The sequence below is a fragment of the Diabrotica undecimpunctata genome, unplaced genomic scaffold (assembly GCF_040954645.1).
Source record: "Diabrotica undecimpunctata isolate CICGRU unplaced genomic scaffold, icDiaUnde3 ctg00000864.1, whole genome shotgun sequence".
NCBI lineage: Eukaryota > Metazoa > Arthropoda > Insecta > Coleoptera > Chrysomelidae > Diabrotica > Diabrotica undecimpunctata.
In genome coordinates this window covers 43,525-69,120 of record NW_027312017.1, presented here as the reverse complement: position 1 = coordinate 69,120, position 25,596 = coordinate 43,525, and the positions used below count along the sequence as shown (strand labels likewise).

The following is a 25,596-nucleotide window of genomic DNA, read 5'->3' as shown; positions in this document are numbered from 1 at the left end:
TAAATATTTCGTGTTGGTATCATGTGACGTCACGGGCTATGACGCTGAAGACGTGCACCACTATGTAAATTAGATGAAGTATAGTTTATTGTATCAGTTAATATTCCTGCACTGGATATGCGAGCTTCATCGCTAAATATTACCTTCACTATTACATATTACCTGTTAATATAACCTACTCTACCAAATGAATATTTATACAAGATGTAACAATATGTTATTTTAGATAAAAAAAAAATAATGCAATTTACGGAAATCTAAACGTCAAAATAAATTTATTTTAAAGTAAAATTGTGGCTTATTCCCAATAAAACTAGTAACAAGAAAATACACATAATGTCAGAAGAAAATAGCTTCAAAACAATAATAAAAAAATAGAAGACAATAATATTATATCCGATAAAAAATTATAAATAGAAACGAAAAATGTAATAAAATACGGTGTGTTCTATTTCGTGACAATTTTATTTATAAAATATGGAAACAATACTTTAAAAGCAATAATTCGCTTTGAACCAACAATTAGTAGTAAGTATTTACTTTTTTGTTAGGTAGGTACTGATTTTATTTTTGCTAAATAAAACTGTTAAGGGATTAATATCCTCGTAATAAAATGTTAAAATACGAGTGTTTTATTTTTAAGGGCCTATAACATAACGTCAACTATAAACATATTATCTGCACAGTAGCTTCAAAAACTGAAAATAGATATATATTATGTCATATCAGTAAAAGAGAATTAAGAATGAAAAATGTCAAAGTATATAGTCATATAAAAAACATAAGTTGGTATTATATTTCTTTAGTGAGACCCCCTAAAAAAATTCGCTGGACGTTTCCATAATATTTCTATAAAAAGTTCTAATAAAATCTTTTTTTAATTTTTATTAATAAAGATGATATTTAACCCTGTCGTTTTCGACATTTTTCAATATTCGCCCTGTATTTCGCTACTGTGAGGTGCTATTGATGATTTGTTTGGGCAAGCATTACTTTAACGAAAAAAGAAGTCATGACATCTTTACTACTTTTTTCTATCTCCTAGTTTTCGGTATACCCTTCAAAACATACCAATTTGGGACACCCTGTACATATATAAACTTAAATGCATTAATTGAGAACAAAAATAAGATCATAGATATGATTAAGATTGCAAGCTAACTTATTTTTCCTTATTTCTCTTAGACAGTGAATAACAAGTTGTAGCGAATACTTCAAAATATAGCGACAAAATATAGCCGCTTATTTTTATCTCTCCACACATCTTCTTTTTTTTCTCTTATATGAATAGATTCATTATTTTCCTGCCTATGATACTGTTGTGAATTTATTAATTATAATCTATTCTATTTCTTTCTTCGGCTATTCTGCTATTTGGGATCACCAACTGTCTTCTCTTCTCTGAACTGTCATCATTTTCCAGGAGTCGTTTGAGCAAGCCATCTTCGATGATAAATGAGTCCCACTGGGCCCAATACGTCTTAACTACTGAGCATAGGTTTGATATTTCTTGCCAAGGTGGTCGACGGTTTTCCTCTTTCCATTTTCGAATTTTCTGTATAACTGGATCTCTTTCTTGTTCTTCTCTGATCTCAGTAGGCGTCCAGTCGTCGTTGACCATCGTTGTTCTTAGCACTGCTGCTTCCTTGGATTCCGTTTTGTAGCAGTGGGAACACTCTGCTGGGCATGGCCTTCTGGAAAGAGAATCAGCGTTTCTGTGGCTAACTCCGGCCCGGTGCTCAATCTTAAAATCGTATTCTTGGAGTCGTTCGATCCACCTGGCTATCTGACCCTCTGGATTCTTAAACTGCATCAACCATTTAAGGGCGGCATGGTCGGTTCGGATTAGAAACTTCCTACCATAAAGGTATTGATAGAAGTGCTCTACTGATTTCACTACTGCTAGAAGTTCTCTTCTCGTGACACAATAATTCCGCTCAGGTTTTGAAAGAACTTTACTAAAATATCCGAGGACTCGTTCCTGTCCTCCTTGAATCTGAGACAGCACTCCTCCAATTCCCACATTACTTGCATCTGTATCTAAGATGAACTCTCCTTCTGGCAGTGGATACCCTAAAATTGGTGCTGTTATTAAATGCTTTTTCAAGGTCTCAAAGGCATTTTGGCAGTCTGTATCCCAGCGGTAATCTCTTGCTTCCTCCGTAAGTCGCGTTAATGGCTTAGCGATATCTGCAAACTTCTTAATAAACCTTTGGTAGTAAGTACATAGTCCAAGAAAACTTCTCACTTGGTGTTTGTCAGTTGGTTTTGGCCATTCCTTAATGGAATCGATTTTTCCCTTATCCACGGCCACTCCTTCTTTACTGACTATATACCCAGATAATTGACTTTATCTTGAAATAGCTGGCACTTCTTGGGGTTTAGCATCAATTGGGCAGCTTTAAGTCGATTAAAAACGTTTTCTAAATTCCTCAAATGACCTTCAAATGTCTCCCCCAAGACGATTATGTCATCTAAATAAACCAGGCATGTTTTCCAAGATAACCCTCTCAACACATTTTCCATAAGCCTCTCAAATGTCGCAGGAGCATTACAGAGTCCAAATGGCATAACGTTGAATTGCCACAATCCAGATCCTGTGGTGAAGTCTGTCTTTTCTTTATCTACTGGGTCCATTTCTACCTGCCAGTATCCAGACTTCAAATCCAAAGTAGAAAACAATTTACTTCCAGCCAATGTGTCCAATGTGTCATCGATCCGAGGCAGAGGATAACTATCTTTCTTGGTAACGTTGTTCAGCAAACGGTAATCCACACAGAACCTCGTCGTTCCGTCTTTTTTCTTAACCAGGACCACCGGAGAGACCCATGGGCTCGTAGAAGGTTCTATCACCCCGTCTTTCTTCATTTCCTGAACAATCGTTTCAGCTTCCTCTCTTTTCGCCTGTGGTAATCTTCGAGCTGTTTGACGAATTGGCTTAGCATTACCAGTATCAATTTTATGCTTAACAACGGTAGTTCTTCCCGTCTTTCCTCCTTTCGGTACGAAAATATCACGATACTGCCGAAGAAATTCCCTTAATTTTCTTTTCTCAATCTGATTCAGAGACTGTCCAGCAACTGCAACCATTTGGTCGAATTTGTCGTTGGAATTATCAGATGTTGTCGCCTGACGGATTATGGATGTCACAGGTACACAAGTTCCTACTTTTGTCTCTTTCTTTATGGTCACTGGGTAGTCGTTGACATTAATAAGTCTCACAGGAATTTCCTTAGCCGAAGTCACCAATTCCTTTCCAATTATGATTCCACGGCCAACCTCATCGTCGTGTTTCCAAGGCTCCATCATAACAGGTCTCCCTCCGTCCACAATTCCCTGTAGCCGCGCTACTATGATCGTTTCGCTTCTCGCAGGCACGACTGTATCTTCTTTAATGGCTGCTTGCAGTGTTGTCATTATGTGGATGGAGAAATACCTCCTCGTTACCAACTTTGATTACCTTATTCTTAAAATCCATTTGGTATCCATGCGTATTCATTACGTCCATTCCTAATATAACATCCTCTTCGATGTCAGCAACTATAACAGTATGGACGAACTTTTCTGCTCCAATTCCTAATTGTACCTGGATTTCTCCATGAATGTTGGCATTTTCACCTGTAGCGGTCCGAAGTCGCAACCTCGTTGGTAACAGTTTCTTACGGCTGTTTATAACTGTCGGGCGTATAATGGTTCTGGTCGCTCCGTTATCCACCAACAACGTATGCTTTTTACCATTTATTTCTCCATCTACATATACACTATCTTCACGACATTTCAAAGAAGCTATTAGTATGAGAGGGTCTTTGGAAAAGTTCTGGGTCGAAGCTGCCCCCTAAGGCCGACCCGTTCTAGTTTTCCTGATGGTGAGTTTCTTGATTTGCGTCGTACCTAGGATGCTTACAGGAGCTTCGTACGTGTCCTATTTCGCCACAATTCCAGCATCTGATGGTCTTCGTTTTCTTGTATGTCATGCTTTTCATCATATTAACGAGCTGGTCAAGTTTATCTTCATCTCCTTCCTCTTTTACAGTCCTAACTTTACTGTAACCGCCAGAGGCCTGCGTAGCTGACTCGTATTCGAGGGCGGCGGATAAGACATCAACCAGCGTCTTGTGACGAGCTAATCGCAGTGTTCTCTGCATTTCATGATCACGAAGACCATCAATAAACGTTTGAACGGCCAATTTTTCCATCATGTCTTCGGGAGCTGTTGGATAAGCATATCGTACTAATCTGGCATTATCTACCTCATATTCTTGAAGAGCCTCATCTTTCTTTTGTCTTCGATTTTTAAGCTGCGACTGATATACATGCTCCAAATGTTCGTGGACATATCGCATATTTAACCTCTTCTTTAGTTGTTCGAAATCATCCGTCTCCTCTACGGCTATGGTCTGAAGCACATCTAATGCATCTCCTCGAAGAGCGATAGTCAGGTTTACAGCCTTTTCTTTTTCAGACCATCCATTCGCTCTTGCGGCTGATTCGAACTGTTTCATGTAGTTGTTCCATGATGATTTTCCGTCGAAAGTTGGGACTTTAACATGAACAGAACCTCCACTTCCTTCAAATTTCGGACGTGTCTCCAACTTACATTTTGTCTCCTCTTCTTTTGTCTCTACTGTAATTGGATTGTTTCCTCTCTCTGCTGTCCCTGTTTCCTCCATCTTCCTTTCCATCTCTTTCCATATCTTTTCTTCGAAAGCCAACATATCGGCAGCAACTTGGTCTTTTAACGACGATATTCTATCGTCGAGGGCAGACATCTCAGAAGTGACTTTAGAGATTTCTAAAGAGATGTTAGCAGAAACTTTACTTTCCAGAGAAGAAATTTTGTTAGAAACTTTGTCTTCTAATGATGCGATGTCACCAGAAACTTTGGCTACATCAGAAGATACCTTCGAAATATCGTCAGAAACTTTGTTCTCTAATGATGCGATGTCACCAGAAACTTTGGCTACATCAGAAGAAACTTTCGAAATCGACGAGAGGACAGCATCTTCAAATATATAAGTCTCTGGATCTAGTCCTTCTTCTAGCAAAGCGTTCTTTAGTCGTTGGACTAACTCGGCCTTTTTTCCGGTAGAAGCTAATTCTCTGTCTTCGAGATGTCTTCTTAAATTCGTGACTGGGAGCTCATAAATCGTCGTCATTTTCACAATTTACAAATATTCACTTGTTATATTATTATGTCTTATTTATTTTCGCAATTTATTTGATGTATTCCACTATTCTGACACCATTTGTTGTGAATTTATTAATTATAATCTATTCTATTTCATTTATTATTTATTTATTAAAAGGTTCTTATTTTAATTTTTTAAAAAGCACGATAATTTATATCAATTTATTTAACTAATAATACATAATTTATATAGACGAACGTAACAATTAAAATCGCGAGCGCGTTCAAAAATTAACTGGCCCTCTTCATAACAAAATTCCTCTATAAATATAAAGTCCTGTTATTCGAGAATGAAAACAGCTGTTTCTCGAAACCCATCGAATATACTGCTGTTTTGGCGAAAGGCCTATGATGAGTCATTTCCACGACTCGAAACTTCCAAGCGGGACCAAAAAAACCAGTCAGGGGTCTTCGATGAGAGATCGTTGCACTCTCAAATAACTACAACAAAAAAGAATTAGTCATAATATTTACAGTTTAGGGTCAGAATTTATCGTAACAATACTGTAATCTCTGCCATTGGTCGTTACAGAGAATTTTAAAAGTTTTATTTTTATTTTTCATTAATTAATCTTTTTGATGATTAAGGGATGCTATGTTATCCTATGCACGCTTTCATCAAACTAAAAAATTATTCGTCATTCAAGAAGCCAATGTCTTTTATGAAAAAATTATTTTGTCAGTTAATACATATTAGGAACAGAGACCGTTGCTAAAGTACTTTCTCTTGGTTGCTATTCAACTCAATTACTATTTATATGGTAACTCAGAGTTGCACCTCCGGTTATGAGTGGAGTAACACTATTATTTTCGGAAAATATTAAGTAGATATTAAGTTATTCTTGAAGAAAACAAATATCATCAATAAAGAAACAAGGGCACTATAGGGGACCTTGGCATTGTGTCAAAACATGGAGTCTGAAAGCTTAACCATATAAAACGGCTATCAGACCCTTAATTTCTTATGTTGCTCTGGTTTGGTGAATCAAAATAACGAATTGCAAAAGTATATAATCTAAATTCAATAGGATTGTCAGGGCAGACATTTTGTAGTTCGTAAACACTTGATAGTAAGCGGCTATATATTTTTTATTTATTAGCATACAAATTTACTTCTTACTGGATGACGTATACTCGCCTTGTTGCGAACTTTATTATTTAGTACCGTGTGCAGCTTATCAGTGTCGTTGAGGTATAACTGAATGTCAAGAGAGGGGCAGGCGGACAGTGTTATCTTTTTCGAAACTAATATTCTTGTTGCAATACGGCACAATTGTTAAAACTCGCCGGTAAATAGTGGAAATAAATATTAAAATCAGGTGGTTAGAAGTATTTCATGAGCGCACAGTCGGGTAACATGGCATCAAAACCAACATGCAGTACATCTGTTAATAAACCGGATAAAAGGAGGTGGTTATCTGTGAAAGAAAAGCAAATGATTAAATCGATTTTTGAGGACGTCGCGGCATTGTGTGGCAATTTAACGAAAGTATCAGCTCGTATTAGTTTACCGAATAATTTAAGGTAATAAACCACTGTAAAAACATATTCACAAAGGACGTACAAAAATTGTATTTGACAATATTACGAAAAGTATAATCAATGATACTTTAAATAAAATATCCATGCGGGTATTACAAAGAACATTACGTGAAATGAATTTTCTGTATGTAAAGAGAAGTAGGAAAAGTTTGTTAATCGAGAGAGACGAACTAGTGATATGGTGGAGAGAATATTTACAAAAAATTCGTGATTTTAGACGTCTTGGAAAAAAAAATTATTGTATGGACGAAACTTGGTTGAATAGGGGTCATACGAAATCCAAAGTATGGCACGACGTAACTATTCGCGACAGGCTTTTAATGACAGACTTTCAATCGGCTTAGAAGCACCTTCAGACAAAGGAAGTCGCCTCATTATTACGCACATAGGAAGTGATTCAGGTTTCTTACAAGGTGGTTTAAATGTGTTTACCTCAATCAAAATAAGCGATTATCGTGAGGATATGAATTCGGATGTGTTTGAACAATGATTTTCCTCTATACTAACTCTTGTAGAATCTGGATAGGTAATTATAATGGACAATGCACTTTATCACAGCCGTCGTATGGAAAAAATACCGACTTCTGCATCTCGAAAGGCAGATATAGTAAATTGGCTAAGACGCAAAAATATAGATTTTGACCAGTCCATGATAAAAGTTCGATTATTTGATGTAGTACGCAAGTAAAAGACTTCATATATCAGATTTGCAGTAGACGAAATGGCACGTGAGCATGACATAACCGTATTAAGAACTTCACCGTATCATTGTGAATTGAATCCTATTGAGCTGATATGGGCACATATAAAAAATAAGATAGCGCAAAAAAACATAACCTTCAAATTTAAAAATGTCAAATTATTATTAGAACACACCATACAAAATACAACCGCTTCCAACTGGCAGTCATGCATTAAGCATCCACAGAAAGAAGAAGATAAAATGTGAGACGTAGCCACGCGTGTTGATGTTCTTATCGAGCCCATTATTATTACTCCGGGAGAAGACAGTATTGATGGTGAATTAACATCTGGAAGTGAATCAGCATAAACAGATTTATTTTAAATAATAACTAATATAGTTATAATGAATTTGTTTTTTTGTTGCTGTTGTTATTTTCCCATTCCTAAAGTACATGTGAAACCCTTCGTCCAACGAGGTTATAAGATTGTAAGGACGTATTTAATAACTTTATTATTATTATTATTATGGCAAATTTGTTTTTCAAAATTAAGGTTACATTAGGCTGCCGGGCTATTATTATTATTTACTGTAAATCAGCTAAATTAGTCAGTTAAATAAAAATATAAATAGGTACATAAGATCATTATTCCAATATTAGTACTTTTAAAGCAGTCTTATGTAAAGGGTTCCTTTCGAATTAGTCATCACAATGATTTTCCTTATTTTAAAAATGTACACGCCATCATTGAACTACACTCGTCTCTCGTTTCGGCCCCTCGAGAGTCCATTTGAAAGCGATACCCTTGTTACAATGTAGTCATGTCCACTCCATTCTTAGTGTCTGAATGTGCTCAGTATCTGAAACCTGAAAAAGCAGCTAGTTACTAATGAAGAAACTGAGTAAGTGTGAGTAGCTGAAGATAAGAATACCGACAGAAAAATTTCGCCGAAGTTGCTCATGAGGAGTGGGAAAAAGGCAGAGCAAATATTCCAAAATGTATTCAGATGAATACAGCGAAGGCTTCAAGCTGTTTTGTGGCTCGGAACACTCGGTATTAGAAATATAGTCTGATGCCTGAGGCTAGTTCATTTTAACCTTAGATTAATGAAAGGAAAGATATAACATTCAGGCAACAAACAGATGCGCAAAGGCTGCCAAATATTTCTAGTTAGGACAAATGAGTGGGAGGTGTGACAGGTACGTATCCAGGACAATTTGGGAATAATAAAATAACGTCGATTTAGAGTATTTAATTATTAAATAATTTATTTAAAACAATAACTAAAACTAATATGAGTACTTATTCGTATACAATATTCGCAAGTTTTGCAGATATTAGTGATATTTTTTTCTTCAAGAGAGAAATGCATTTTATAAATAAATAAATACTTTGTCTCCTTTTAGACAAACATAGTTTGTGTAGAATTGGTCAGTTAGTTAAATAAAACAAGCAAGTTAACAAACACACTAAACAAACTAACAACAAAACGAGTAATATTTAAAATTGAAGGATTTCTTCAATTTAATAGAAAATGTGTGCAGTCAAAAGTTTAGTTTAAAGTTTGTCATGCTCTTACACAACTTATTAATTTATATTATTATTTATATTAATTTATAAAACGAAATTTAAAACAGAATCAAGATTTTCTAAAAAATATTAATATTACCGGATGGCGATCTATAACAGTGTAATATTGTAAGTTCTATCTATATGTTCTATCTACCGGTTTCATTAATCTAAGATTTTAACCTCGTTTTGTTGAATAAAATCACATTTTTTTATTGTCAGTTTTAAAAACCAAGTGGTGCGACAATTCTGTTCAGGAGTTAACTTTTCCGTTACTACCGAAACTGGACTGCCAACATAAAAAACCAGTAATTTTATTTGTACAGTGCTATCTATGGTCGAGTCTATAAACTTTAACCTTGTCCTTGTAAACGTTAATCAATGCTTACCGGACCTTTCCCGTATTATTAAGCTTGAAAGTGTTTTTTGCCTTAAAATGTAATACATTTTGGTTTAATCAACTCTGTTTTCAGATGCTGCTATTAAGACTTTTACCGCATCTGACATTAGACATGTTCCCAAGCCAACTGTTGGAGTTGTGGTGTAAAGTTTTGCTCAGTTTACCCATCATAGGAAGAAGAGACACCGCTGGTGATAACATTTTACCGAAATTGTACCCATTTTTGAAAAGGTAAACTATTTTTAATAAAAGTGTTATTGTTTTATTTATTCACTAACATGTTTTAGATATGTACAGTCTAGTAATATGTCAGACGTGTTAGAAATAGCGACGGGACTAGTAGAAGTAGTCAGGCAGGAGTCCAATAGAAGTACTCCCTTGAGCCACGTGGGCAAGTCTCCCTTATATTTTGTTTTATTAAATAAGGTATGTATGTAATATTTAAATATATCCTCGTCAGTCCCGAAGTGCACATATAATTTATTTTTCCAATTCTAAATGTGCCATCACTAATTGCGCACAGAAATGATGTGCAACTGTAGTAGTTTCGCTATTTCGACAAAGATGGCTTTAAAAAAATAGTGTGTACATATGTTTTCATGAGTACTGAACGGTGTAACATATTGTACACATCTGTGTAAACGTTTCGATATTATTGATTTTTTTCCACTTTCTCCATCTTTTTGTTTTGGCATTTTTAACTGTTTGTTTTTTACGTACTGGCTGCTGGTATCTTTTTATATTTTAAGTGTTTCACATAAGTGGTTATACAGATATAAGTGATTTACTCAAAATAGATTCCAAGGAGAACCTATTTATAACCTGATTCTGTGTTAAAAAGCAGTTCGATTCAAGGAGAAACCAGAAGAGCTATCAACTTTTCAAGCAAGCACAGGTTGGTTAAAACGATTTAAGTCGAGCAATTCATGAGCTTTAAATACAAGGATAAAAACCGTGCTAATCCATCAGCTGTAGATTAATTCTAAATTAAATTGAGGGAGTTACTAAAGAAAGAAAATTACGCCCACCAAAACGTTTAAAATGAAAACTCTTGCGTCACGTCATGAATTAGCAGCACCTGGACCTAAAATAAGCAAGGATCGAATCACTGCCTTAGCTAGTGCTAATGCTACTGGCAGCCACTGATTGTCCATGCTTGTCATTGGTAAAAGTTGTCGGACACGTTGTTGGACACATTAATATGTCTGCGATGCATATCGTTTCCACTTCGCAAAAGATTGCTTGAATGGATAGTACAATTTTCATGAAATGTTTTATAGAAACTTTAATTGAGGGGTCCGGCAGTAAAAAATGGTAAGGGACAATAAAGAAGATTTGAGTTTTGAAGTGTTGAATTTTGAAAAAAATATTCCTATATTTTTTATTAAAAAATATAAGACTAAATGAATTATGCTAAAATTAGCTGATTATGTTGTTAATCAGTAGGCAAAATATGAAATACCAAATATTTTTCTTCGGTGTTTATTGAGGAAAATATGTACTACAACTTAACATTATTTACCCAAAATATTTGAAAAAGTTTAACGTAACATGTTAACTGGTGTTGACTTAACATAACTTGGTAGGTACTACGGGTTTATTTTAAATTTATATACCATTCGTGATAAACAGCTGGAATCCATTCCAAGAATGATTTTACATCTTTCAGTTTTTCTGGATGAATACTAAGGGGATGATTATATTTTTGAGTAACTGTAGAAAATTTTTCTTCTGCAGCTGTTGGTCTTCCTCTTTTATTCAAGGACATGGAATTAAATAATCCGTTGTATGATGCTGAATATTGTATATTTTTGGGAACTTCTGAAGGGTAGGCATAATTTCACACTGCTTTGTAAAATACCTACCGGTTAATTAAAATAGCTTTTCAGTACTGAACAATCGTATATATCCTCTTGATGGACCCTAGTTACTAGAAAAGGTTTCTTTTTCTGACACTTCTTGAAAATATATTCCCAGTGATTGGGCGAATAGACCATTTCACAGATTTGAACTAGTGTGAACTAGTTGAACTAGTGAAATATATGAACTAGTTGTTTAAAATAGTAATTTTGTAAAAGATAAAGCCAAAGACCAATGTTGGGCCAGTTTTTATTTTGTCCGCAGCAATTGTCTGAAATAGCTTTTAGTTTTCTGCCACGAATATTATTTTTCTCAAAGTACATATTGAGACAGCTAGCTATTTCGTCCGACCCTCTTTTAGCAGTGGATTTATCCCCTATAAAAAGTGACCCTGACCATCTCCAAGGGAATGTATGCTTAAATTATAGCACCACAGTTTTATCCTATAGAACATGGGACCAGTGGTAAGCTTTGGTGTGGGAAGGGTTTGCTGTAGATCCAAACTTATTGCATGCACATCTGGGTTTAAGTTTGCATCCTCTACTGCGTCTCTGACTGCCTGTTGACCTGCTTCAGCTTTTCTATGATATAATTCTTGTTCAGTTTTTATTTTTTTCAACATCAGTTTCATCATTGTGTAACTTAGCTTTTTGAAACTTATATTATATTCTTCTGAATTTATCTGTAGAAACTGGAGTTTTTTTTTCAAAATGCATTCTCCTACATATTTTTCATAACAAGTCTGGATACAATATTCCATACTCATATACTGTCTAGAGCTGTCAGCACGGGTGTAATGGCATTTGTACTTAGGTAAGCTTTCAATAAAAGATTTCAGAAAATCTATATCAGAATTGGAATATTTTTTAGGATGATTTGAATGTCGACCTCTTAGATCTGATTTTGGAGTATTTCAACTCGGCCTCGATTTTTCTGTAAGCCATGGGTACTTAAAAAAGCCATTTTGCATACCTCTTCACCTTTTCCTTGTGATTTTAATTTATATTCAATAGTTCTATAGAGATCTTTTTGACACTAGTGCTTTAGTTTTCTTCCTAGTCACATTTTTAGATCTCATACAACCTTGTAAGTAAGCATTTTGTGGATCAAAACTGTTCATGCCCCAAAAATTAACAAAAATTGTCTGCAATTTTTCATGAGATGCAAATAACTCAGCATTTATTAATTAACTACACGGTGGACCTTGTGTTTTTAATAAAACAATATTTCCCTTACCTCTGTATTGTTTATATTCTTTTCTGCGATTTCTGAGCTCTTTCGTTTTTAATTGCTTACTTAAATTTCCTTTTTCTAGATTTGTTTCTAAAACAGAATCTTCTTTTTCTTGTTTCTCTTGTTTTTCTTTCTCCCCTTCTTCTTCAGTATTGGACTCTGGGTATGTGTGAGAAGAAATTTCTTGAAGTCCATGTTCTTTCAAAAGTTTTCTAAATCATAAATAAAAATAATATTAAGTATTATAGGGCTGCAGAGAATTCATTTTCATATTTGCAAGTAAAAAATGTTAAGTTTTTATGCAAAGTTAATGTGGATGTAAACAATGTTAAGTACATCATTTACCATTTTTTACTTGCAAACAATTATTCTAAGAATATAAATAAATTACCTTTTTTGTAGAAACTTAATCGAACTAGCTTCACTAAATATTTGAAATTCAGGATCTTTATCTGAGTCGTAATCATCGTAGCTCTCAGAATTATCAGTATTAACATCAAAAAGCCATTTAGATTTGAACAACCTGCTATGTGCATGCCCATAACAATATTTTGTTATGGGCGCCATCTATTATTCGAAGGATAAAATAAGTCAAGTTTTCTGCGTTACCATGTCCCTTGCCATCTTTTACATAATATTTCGGGAAAAATCAAAATTTGTCCATTACCATTGTTTACTACCGAGCCCCTCAATTCATCAATTACTTAAAACATGGCAAAAGAGACAAAACATTATTGCTTGTTGATAACGCCCCAGCTCATCGATTTTGGAATGAAAAAGACCTGTCCTTAAAAAAATATGTGACCTAGCAGCTCCTAAACGGGTAAACTTGCTTCGGCAGACCAGAATTGAAGATTATTTAAGCGTTATTGTTGCAAAAACTGTACTTTATTGTTTAATTCTTACTTGTCATTAAAGATGGCTTTCATTCACGTGTGGATAAATATGTATGGCTATGTCAATACAGTTCGATTACACGAAAAAGCCGATTTTCCGAACACTCATGTCCCCCAATTAGTTCGGATAAGAAACAAACGCTCATATAGTATTTATTGATCTTGAGAAAGCATATGATAGAGTTCCTCGGGAGATTCTGTGGTGGGCACTCAATAAGAAAGGAATCCCCGGTGAATATGTAAAAATATGTAAAGATTGTTAGAGAATATATGAGGAAGTAACAACTAGTGTTAGGACAGGTGTGGGACAGACTGATAAATTTCATGTTAAAATAGAATTGCACCAAGCCTTAGTGCTAAGTCCTTATTTATTCTCATTAGTTCTGGATAAAATAACAGCGAAACTACAGGGTAATGTTCCGATAAATTCCTTACACGTGATCGGTTTTTCATAAATTTCTTGACACAACCTTGTAAATAAATTGTTTATTCTGAATGGGTAGATAGACTACAATACTTTTCAAAAATATTTGCTGGCTGTAAATGACTTAGCTTAGTTGCATACTTGCAAGAGATAATAACCAGGATCGAAATATCACGTAAGGCTTTTATGACCTGGAAACCAGTTTTATGCAACAGAAACCTGTCGATGAATATTGGTAAGAAGGTCCTGAAATGTTATGTGTGGTCCATCCGATTGTATGGTTGTGAGACATGGACGTTAAAAACCACAATGCTAAACAAGTTAGAAGCATTCGAATTGTGGTGCTATAGACGAATCCTAAAGATATCGTGGATTTCGCACACTTCCAATGAAGATGTTCTTCAAATGATCAATTCAGAACGTCTGCTCATAAACACCATAAAGAGGAGAAAAACAGAATACTTCGGCCATATAATTAGAGGACCTAAATACCATCTACTTCGCCTTATAATACAAGGAAAAGTGGAAGGAAAGAGATGGATTGGTCGAAAGAAACTTTCATGGCTGCGTAATATTAGACAATGGTGTGGTTCCACAGTAGAAGAATTATTTCGCGCAGCAGCCGACAGAGAGAGGTTTCAGGAAATTGTAAACATGACGACGGCCAACGTCTGAATACGGACACGGTACCCAAAGAAGAAGAAGTTGCATACTTACACCTTTAAACGCCAATGTCGCGACGTTTATTCTTTTCTGTAAAACGATTTTTCTGTTTTAAAGTTCTTTTCCACTTTTCTGGGTTTCTAAGCCTTTTCTTTCCTTTTGAAACAGAATGCAAATTCTCGGAATCCCCTCCAACAGGAACAAAGTTGTAGGTTACATTTTCTGGTTCTACAACGTCTCCTTCATTTTTGCTGTTACCTGAATCACTAACCATCGCAGGTATACTATTGCGAGAAGTGCCTTCGTGAGGATCATACTCACTTCCCGAGGTTACATCTTCACTGTAACGACTTGATTCTAAAATAAAAAATGTACTTTACTAAACAAATAACCTTAAAATCAATATTTTTACTAAGCTATGCTTATTGTTTAATATTGTATTTCTCATGTATTTAAACTTCTTATTTATTTTTAATATAATATCATAAATAATATGGAACATATTCTTACCAAAATCAGACATTTTTCTCTGCGGTACTTTCGTAAAATTCCAAAAAATTCACAGATCAAAGTTACACGTGAATCTATTTCATCAACAAACTTGTAGGTTAGGAATACCCGTGTCAGTGCAACAAATTGTCAAGTCCATAGACTTGGACAATTTTATTCCTAGCAACTCCTAAAATTTTAAGATATGGGATTTTACCCAGTAAGACACTTTTTATTAGAAATCTGACTTTGCCAGCTTATAGTAAACATAATTTTATATAGATGTCGCTACTTAACTCAATTCTAGAAAAATATGGACTTACCTACTTTTTGCACTGACCCCTTCAATTGTTGTCCAATATGTATTTATCGATAAAAGTTGTAAAAATATGCATATACAAGTCTGTAAATGTATAATTATCCGAACCCTAGCTATCACTATCATTCATTTGTGGCTAAAAATCACGCGTCGCTTGAAAAGCACTGGTGGAGTAGGACAACATATTTCAATTTAAATATTTAGATTAATTGTGCACGTAAATAGCCACAGGGACTGACTAATATATTCATAGGAATCAATGAAGTAAAGTAGTTTAAGATTTTTTTGTTTTCTTTTTTAGTTCGGCGTTTCAGCTTTAGTAGTACTACTAATCAGAGCTGAATGTCTCCTATCATCAGACTCCGTAACGGAAAAGCAGCAGAACACGTGGTCCAACTTTTTGGTGAGTTGGGCACAGCTCACAGAGTCAGTGAGTAAGATCCCCGCACCCATCGATACCATCCCCTCGCCAATATTTGACAAGCATTGCAACAGATTTAAAATTTTAAAGGCAGACAAGAGATCCTTGTTGGAAAAATATTTTGTTGATTGTAACTCTAATGTATAAAGTTATATATCTAAGGAAAAAGTCCTATCTACTTTCGTATTAACTTGAATGTGTAGGGTGTTCGATATATTTTCTCTTATTTTATGTTTGGAACAGTTTAAGAGTAGCACATACTCTATTATAAGGTGGTACTAGGTAAAACTACCAAGGGCGCCTTGAAAACATTCAGAGTTAAGGTTATAGAATGTTTTTATTATTCTAATAAAAACATTTTCTCTTCCACTTGTAACCAAAAAGGTTGAGATTTGTCAATAGAGTAAATTTGTCCAACTAATTGGTCAATTATTTACATTTTTTATGAAATATAATTTTTAAGGTTTTTGAAAAATCTTAACACTTCATCTTCAGTACAATACAAAATAAGCTATTATATTTAAAAGATTTTTACTTAATGTTAATCTATTATTATTAAATTAATAATAATAATAACTAATTAATATAAAGAAAAAATGTTACTGTCATTTTGAATCATATTTCACGTTTATGAAAGTCATTCTCGTATGTTCATAAAGCACCACACATACACCCTACTTTTGATTTAAATTTTATTATAAAAATGAAGGGCGAATTTACTTGTTTTAACCACTTCCGAATCTTCAAAACGGTATGTTTTTATATAATTGACAATGTGAGATCTGAAATAGCCCTGCTACGTTTTAAGACTGGGAAAATATATTGAGACACCCGGTATATCAATTTAAATTTGCTAATGTTAACTGTGAAATGATGTTTTCTTTGTAAAGTCTAAATTTACGTTATCACTGATTAGTTTTAAGTACGGTTCAAGCTAGTGTGATAGTAGATATGACGAAAAACTGCATGAACAAGTGATGATTTAAAAAACAGAGAGAAATAAGTTTTTAATTTTTTATTCTCCTTTAACTTATTAGTTCTTTTGTATTTGCATATTATTTTAAAAGCAATTTTGGAAACTGCTCGGAAAGTGAATGATTTTCTGACGGTTTTTGGAAGATTTAATATACCAAACTAGATGATTTTTTTTATTAACACTTATTACTTTCGCAAAGAACATTTTAAGGACGTTAACAGATAAGAAATAAATGTCTCATCTGAATCCCAATTATCTCAGAACTTCCACCTCGTTAATTTTGCGAAGACGAGTCTCTTACGATATTTTCTATGTTCTAGGTTACTTGTTGTAGCATTGTCACGTTGTCTTGTAGCACAGTTTTCATGTTTGTTAATGTTTTCATTGTCTATTACAGTTCAGATTGTTGATAAATCTCACCTTATTTTTTCTTCTAGGCCACACAAGTCCCGTAGTTCGAAGAGCACTACAGGTATTATTGCTACTTTACAAAATTAAATTTTTATATGATGTTCTACTAACTGGTCGGCTTTTAAACACTTTATTTAATGCAAAGGAAGATTTGCTTCTAAGATTCATGTCTTTACTGCGTGTTCGCGAAAACTGCTATCGTACTGAAATATTACATACTTTGAAATTATCACCATCCAGTGATATTTCTCTTACCACCACAGAATAGACTAATCGCTGTAATACATGACCGATTCCTCAGTGCGACAGGGAAAACTGACGCAAAGCAGTCACTCCATCTTTTTCTATTGGGTCGGGTTTATCGACTAAATGGCCTTCCCATTGGTCATTTAGGTCACGTGGCAAAAAAATCCGGCCCATTGGGAAGGGATACAGGGATTGCTTTGCGTCAGTTTTCCCTGTTGCACTGGGGGAACGACGCTGTATTGGAACCCTCAGTCTATTTGTATTATATGTCTATGGTTACCACATAACCTAACCTGGATCCCAAATAGCTCCGAGATAGTTCCAGCACATCTCTGAACACTTATGGTGTCGACAAACGGTAATTTAATTATAACAACTTAAACAAGTTTCTACAATACTACACATGGCCTCTACAAGTTCCTAGAATTTCTTAAAGCCTGTATATAGCTCATGCACATTAAAATTTTCTGGTATAATTATTTAACTGATACATTCCTGAAACAGGTTTACTTAGCACTTCTTAATACTGTACGACCGGATGTATGAACTAAGACATACTTTGAACTTAAACTTTGCAACTTGTAGTGCATCCACCCAATGACATACATGCGAGCCATCCGCACATTGGTAGAGGCACTATGTGGCACACATGTTTGAAATCCGTTCTTAAAGTGTTTTTTTCCTTAAAGTTCCGGAGATTTTCCCATTTTCAAATTATTCTAAATATACTAGAGCGGTTCGATGAGTATTTAGCCTACAAAAGAAAAAAGAAAATTTTGGAAAAGTCGCGATTTATTTCTCAACATAGTCTTCTTTTAGCTCAATACACTTGACACAGCGAATCTCCAACTTCATTAACCCGTCTGAAAAATACGTTTTCTCGAGGTCTGCAAAGTAGGCTTTCGTCGCGGCAATGACCTCTTCATTCGACTTAAATTTCTGCCCTTAAATTTTAAGTTTGGAAACAAAAAGAAGTCGCACGGGGCCAAATCTGGAGAATACGGTGGATGGGTGCAGTTCGCAGCCCAATTTGGCATTCGTCCGTTTTTCCTGCAATTTGGCAGGTCGGTTCGGCCCAATAATTCGGCATAGTAGAAGCTCTGTGACCGTTTTGCACTTCTGCAGGCAGTTCATGTAGATCACACCTTGTTAATCCCAAAAAACGGTGGCCATAACCTCTTCGGCCAATAGGACAGTGTTTGTCTTCTTAAGAGCATGTTCGCCAGATGACGTCCACTGTTTCGACCGTTCTTTCGTCTCTGTTATGTAGCAGTGGATCCATGTTCGACGGTTACGAAACTCCTTCGGATTACGCCTAAACAGCGTCAAACACTGCTCTGAAGTGGTCTCACCGTTGCGCTTGTTGTCCAGATTTAGCAAACCTATCGCACCGAGAGCTTTCTCATACTCAAAATTTCATGCAGGATATGACCTACGCTGTCTTTTGAGATGACTACTGTCTCAGCTATCTGGCGCACCTTCAATCGAAGGTCTGACAATACTAGATTGTTGGTTTTGTCACGTTATAGTCTGTGGTAGCCATCTTCGGAGCACCTAATCATGGCTCATCAAAAACCGACGTGGGACCACGTTGAAACTCGTTAAAGCAGTTTTTGATGGTTGGCCGAAGAAGAGTCACCGTACACAGCATTTAAGCGGTCGCTGATTTCGCTGTGCGATTTCATTCCAAAAACAAGAATCGAGTCACCAACCGATATTGTTCTTTTTCTTTGTGTCGAAACAAAAGTACGAGCCGATTCCGCTGAAATTTTCACATTAAGCGTCTACGAGAATGTATTAGACGATAGTAGATTTCTCTGGGGATAGTGGCGCCATCGGGCGGTGAGGCTAAGTACTTGTCGGACGTTTCTCAAATGAGATACGTAGCAATTACGCTGACAAACCTTTACCTGGTCTCTATTGCTTGTATATGTTCTTCGAAGCTTAGCCCCGGTCATTTATATCATGTTTTTCAGTCAGAACTTTTTTTCTTCCAATGCCACGCCTTCTTTCTATTTTGTCCTTTATAATAAATTAAAGGATTTATTATTGTTTGTGTCCCATCAGATGTCCCAGGTAGCTACCTTTTCTTGTTCCCATATTTATTTATTCGTTGCAGAACTTCTTGATTCGACATTCTTGGTGTACAATATATTTTCAAGTTTCGACGATAAACTCACACCTCGAAGGCTCCTAGTTTAATAAAGCTCACAGTCTTTAGTGTTTATGTCTCGACGTAATAAAGTAAGATGGACCATATATGACATAATTACAAGTTATAGTCTAGGCTGCAGATTGACATACGAATAGCCCACTCCGTCTAAATAATCCAACAGTCTTGTAGTATAAGTATTTGTAGTGAATTACCTTTTCTAGTATTTTTGCCTTTTTTATTTGTTTATGTAGATCAGTTTACGATCAGTACTGTGTCATCTAGTTATCTGATGCTTCATATTTTGATGCCACAACTTTTATTTCCACTGTGACTTTGTCTAGTGTTTTTCTCAAAGATAGTTCCGGGTCGGTGTTAAATATCATATGATATCTGCTTTCACTGCCAAACACTTTTTCGAAATCTACGAAGCACAGCAACATATATGTTTATTGGTCGTAACATTTTTGGCATAATACTTGGAATGAGAAGATAGCTTTCCCAACTGTTTCAAAATCCAAACTGGTTTCTTCTTCACATTTTTATGGGCCATTGTGAACTGTCTGCTATAGTTGTTATAGTCTACATTATTTTGTTGAAGAAGAGGTCTTTATATTCCTCACATATGTTCACTAATTAATCCGTAACTATACTAATAATAAAACTATAATCATATAACTTTTATATAAACTAACCAAAACATTTGGCAGGTGCATAGGAAGGCACTTTTTTGTTCAGAGCGTGGACTTGCCCCGTCTCGCTATTCACCTGGTAAATGTAGACAGATCGTTTGGCTTAGTGTGCCACAGATTACACTGCGTTAAGATTTAAGTGTAGCTTTTAGTTAAAATTAACACTAAGTTAGAAGATACATTCACTTTTCGATCTGTACATGTCTGTTATTGTTTAATCATACATTTTAGAGTATATTGAAGGCTTCATGAATTACATTCGACAGATCAGGCCTTTTCTCCTAAATTCTTTGTAAAATATATGACAAGAGATATAATTTAAATGTATGTAGTAGGAAAAATATTCTCAAAAATGGTGGTAATGAATCTTACTAATTAAATTTTGTACATTTTTTCTGGCATATACTATGAAAGGTATAAAGTTTATCATAATTTATAAATAAATTACTGAAAAACATTGTTTTCCACAAAAGTGCTTCCTGCAGTTATTTTAATAAAATTTTCCAAATATTAAATGGATGCACAGAATGTGAAGCACTTCCTCTCCTATTTCATTTTGCTTTAGTATATGTTCATTTGTAATTTGTTTGGCAATTTCCACAAGTTAGCCTAACTTCATTATTTTGAACTTGGCGTTTGTGTATTTTTTTACACAAAAACAAGACGACTTTTCGTTTGTACAGTCATTTGTAAATAAATCCGACTTGAATGTTATAAAATCGAGTATCTAAACAACGGCATAATCCCAAAAAATGCCATCTAGCAAGGTTGCGGCTCGAAGGACCAAAACATTTAAAAGTCAATTCAAACAAAAAAAATTTTGGACCCATTAAATAAAATGAAGGTAAAAAGGAAATGATTAACGTTATCCAAAAATGTAGAAATATGTCGATTGCTTCACACGTACATTAATTATATGGAGACTATTATGTTCATATTCTTTTTTCTACTTAGGTCTTACTTACAATGCTGTGGGACTTAATCATATAATTATATTCAGTAAACTATACTTTTAGATAAATCAACGATAATACAATTGATTAAACGAGTGTTGATCCCAAAACATGTAGTCGCGAATTACTAATATATTTTTGTGATTGATTTTTTAGCTTTGTAATTCTTATGTTGAAATTTTGTATTACATTATTAGTCGATGATAAACTTTTGCCTATGTTTACGTAAATAAATACATCATTACCCTGTTTTTGTGCAGCTTCCAGGCTCTATATTTGTTTTGCAGCCTGTACTTTGCCTAAAAGAATTTATGCGAAAAAGGCATTTTGTGGTTATGAATATTTCCGATTTTTTGTAGGGCAATACGTAAAATAGTGTTGGAATTATATATTTTACAGTTCCGTTAATTTTTTAGTGTGGTATTTGCGAGTTTGTGTATGTAATGTAGTAACTTTGCTTTCTTATTTCTAAATCGCATTTGGGATCTCTGGATTACTCTTTCTTATAGAAATGCTTTATAGATTCTTTTTACTCCAATCTAGTTCATTATTTGGTAAAACTAGACCATGTAGCGCCTGCATGGTCCACATTTGCCTTTATTTATTTTTTTTTTCCAAGTGATTAAATTGGTAGAAATACAACAGAAGTTTTGGCGACTGTTACAGTGATCATAACCTCAACAGTGACATTTCAAAAATTAGAATGGAAGTACAAAACACTTTTCATGATCAATATAAAACAGAATATATCATATTCATTTGTTGTTTCAAGATGCTGTTAAGTACCAAGTGATTAAGATGGTAGAAAGACAACAGAAATTAACGCAAATGATCGTTGATCATAACCCTAACAGTGAGAGTAATATTTCATGCTTTAAAAACAGTTTTAAATAGTAGATTGACAGTTGAAAAATGACAGAGTGAAGTTTAAAACAGTGACAGGCCTCAGGATCACTGAAGGTCTGCGACGGACCAAAAAAAATTTAATAGTATGTCTATTGAATAGAGACTTCTTTCTATACTTAATATATAATAACAGTTATGTCTATAAATTTTTAAGGGTTGTTATCAGTCTTAGCTTACTATTTTTTTACACAATATCTGCTTATACCACTGATAATGTCTGATATTAACGATGTGATAGATTTCTTTTATTATTTTACGATTTGCATAAAATCGATTGGCAAAACTTTTGTTCTATTATATTAATGTATAATTTTCTCGTTTCATTGTTATTTAAACATGAAGTTATTTAGTTAAAAAATATTGTATTGATTATTTTACTATTTTTTATTAATTTATCAAAAATCCAACGATTTTTTCGAAAAAATCTTTGGTCTTTGACAGTTGTATGACTCTAAAGAAATTTTATAATTTATTTCTTGCTATTGTTGCTCACTTTGGGAGATGTAGAGTCTACACGGTTTGTAAAATTTGTATATGTTGTTACAATAATTCTACAGTAAAAATTATAAAAAAAAAACTAGTCCAGTCAGCGGAAGAGAGTGTGGTGTAGAATGGCTTCCGGATCTACTTATAACGAAGTAGCTATATTTATCTTTTACTCTTCATAGCAGCCATTATGTATATTTTAATTCTGTATATGTAATAATTGTGGATTGATATTATTTTACTGTAAACTTCTTTAAGTGTCCCCATGATTTCCATCGTGTATCTCCAGGGACAGTTGATACGATAACATTTGGTGCCCGACAAAGAACGGTAACTTAAAGACGCATTCAAGATATCAATATATTATGTAAATAATTTTCATAATTTTTGTACTTATCCAGTTGGCTGTGCTTAAGAAATATAAAAACAAAATTTCTAAAGAGTTGAACTATTTATATCTTGACAATTTTGACAGTCATCAACTGTAGATAGACAGTGACTCTATTTACAGGTTTTAGATTGTTTTTGAAAATTACATGGACCGGAAACCGTATTTTGAAAGTTGTAGACTAGTTTGGCGGTTGTTGACTAACAACTGATCGTTGTTAACAGTATTTCGACAACGGCTTTCGACCTGATTACTGAAAACTAATTTTTTGGTATTACTTTTTGTGTAGTAACCATCTTTTGAAAATCCGCTACTGACTAGTTGTTGCTAAAACCTTAATGTTCATGATTCGTGACCTACATCTCCCACAGTAACTGTTTTTGTACAAAAAGAGACAAAACCTATATTTTTAATATTTCAAATATGTAATTGCTATTTTTGTATTGTTTCGTGGTTTGTAAATTTTTGTTAGTTCATTTCTTTTATATATAGTTGATTGGTCGCTTTTAATAATTAATTTGTTTAGTTAATAACTGACTCGAAATCGAGCGTTATCCAACGCGAGGTATTTGTTTATGATCGCGTTGGGTACTAACAAGAGATAACTGCGATTATCTGTTTTATTTTTTAGTTTTAATCGAAGATATCGGAAATATGTTTGGAAGATATCGTTTATATCATTACTATGAAGCTTCTTTCAATTAGATAGAATGTCAAACGTATATAAATAAATTGTTTGACTTATTAAGTTTTCGTTTTTGTTCAAAACCATCATCAGGTTCCTTTAAGGTGGTATGTCACAATGTTAAAATTTATATACTTTTTAGGTACAGTTATCGTCACTATTTTAAAACAAATCTTCAACTCCACGTCCATAATATGGACTGTCATAATCCATGTCATAACTTCGTGGTAACGTGCCTAAAAGTTGGAATTGTGTAATAATTTTTGAACTTAGGTACAAAATAACTACGTTAAATGATTAACTATCCAAAAAGCTCTATTTTAAGCAAATGTTCGTTATCCATACTGCCGTATTTTTAAATTAACTATACCTAAAGATAAAATTACAATTAAAAGCTGCAAACTAGGGATTTTGTTGATGTTACCGTAATAAGTTGGGAATTTGTTAGTGAGAAATTAGTTCGGCTATCACTTAATAGATGGGAAAATAAGTTAACGTGTCATTTAGTTGAAGGCAGCAGTGATGTATTAAATGGCGACAGATGTGCGTTTGCAGAACTTAAGAAAAATCTACAAAACATTGAAAACTAGTTTTGTGGTTATGCCAATTGTCTATGAGTTATGCAGTAAGCATGGTAATACGAATCACGTGGTTTTGTTTAGCAAAGCGGCCCCTCCCAGTTAATATTTTGTCTTCGTGTCACGACTTTCAATGTTCAATCATGATTGTATAACTGCATAATGTCTTAAATATACAAGTATACCGTTTTTATCCTTGACACCCTGACGTTATATAATCATGGTTGAAAGTCAAGCTGTGGTAAGTAAAGTTTACTGCGGGATTATACTGGTTTTTACATAAACATAAAAACAAGTCCAGTTTTATTCAGTTTAAACTTAAGTACAAATATAATGACAGAACAGGTTCAGTAAGTTCAGAGTTATCAAATGTAAAGGTAAGCGCAAATTTAAATTACCTCCAATCGAGTTAAAAAATTATTCAGAGTTTGCAGTCTAGGTTTGGCAGAGAGTATCTACAGATTGAAGTTTACATTAGAGAGCTCTCAAAGTTAATTTTGAGTCGAGTTTCTAGTAGTCCTTGTAATATTTCTGCTCTTTATATGATTGAGAGTCAACTTCGTTCACTTAAAACCTTAGACAAAACTGCTGACAAGTTTGCGGCGATATTGGATTCATTGAGTCATGTTTGCCAGAAGATATGATTCGACTATGGCATCTTATGTGTCCGTGTCCATGGAAAATATCGGAGAAACTGCAGAAGTTACAACTTTAGAAACAAGATTGAGTGGAATAGTCAGCTTTTTACAGAGTGAAGTTCAAAATGAACAAAAAATTGATTTAGCAACGTAAGGTTTTGGTTTACTGGCTGAAAATAAATATAAATTCAATAGCCTTGCTGTCAAGAAAAATGTAAAATTACAAAGAACGGATAAGCCCTTAGCGTCCGCTGCTGGGTTAATAAATTATGAGGTTTACAGGTGTATATTTTTATTATAAATAATTTTTTTGTACTTGAAATTAAATTTTTTAATTTAAGTAGGAAACAAGACTGATATGCACTATTTAAAATGTTTATAAAACTAAAAAAACAACACTCAAAAACAAAACAGCAACTTAACTTCAAAGGTAAATGAACAATAACACAACACGATACAAAAATTAAAAAATTATATCGAATGATCCAATCCAAAAATTTGAATTTGTGAAACTTCAAATAATAGCTAATTTTAACTTGCCAATTGAGAGCGAACTGTACCGATCAGATATTTTAATAATTATGCTTAAAAACATGGATTATCTCTAAAACAACCTGGAGATTGTTATGGAGGATGGTACTGGACATTCGAAAATATAAACAAATATAAAAAAGCTACTCATGGAATTGCAGCCATCTTTATGTACGAGATTGTGAGTAAGGTCAGCTAAGACCTTTTAAAATATTAATTATTAGAAAGCAGTAGGTAACGGATTTTGGAGTTGGACACGCTACCAG

The 25,596-nt window shown here is 34.1% G+C and overlaps 1 protein-coding gene across 1 annotated transcript in view; it reads left to right on the top strand.

Annotated features, from left to right (window-relative positions):
• Nucleotides 1–23,646, top strand: part of LOC140431442 (protein PAT1 homolog 1-like) — a gene marked incomplete at its 5' end in the record, with an annotated part of 36,418 nt that extends 12,772 nt beyond the window's left edge. The window contains 3 exon segments of the mRNA XM_072519371.1: nucleotides 9,457–9,614; nucleotides 9,671–9,809; nucleotides 15,569–23,646. Coding sequence (XP_072375472.1) covers nucleotides 9,457–9,614; nucleotides 9,671–9,809; nucleotides 15,569–15,835 — 564 coding nt within the window.
• Between the last annotated feature and the right edge of the window lie 1,950 nt (nucleotides 23,647–25,596).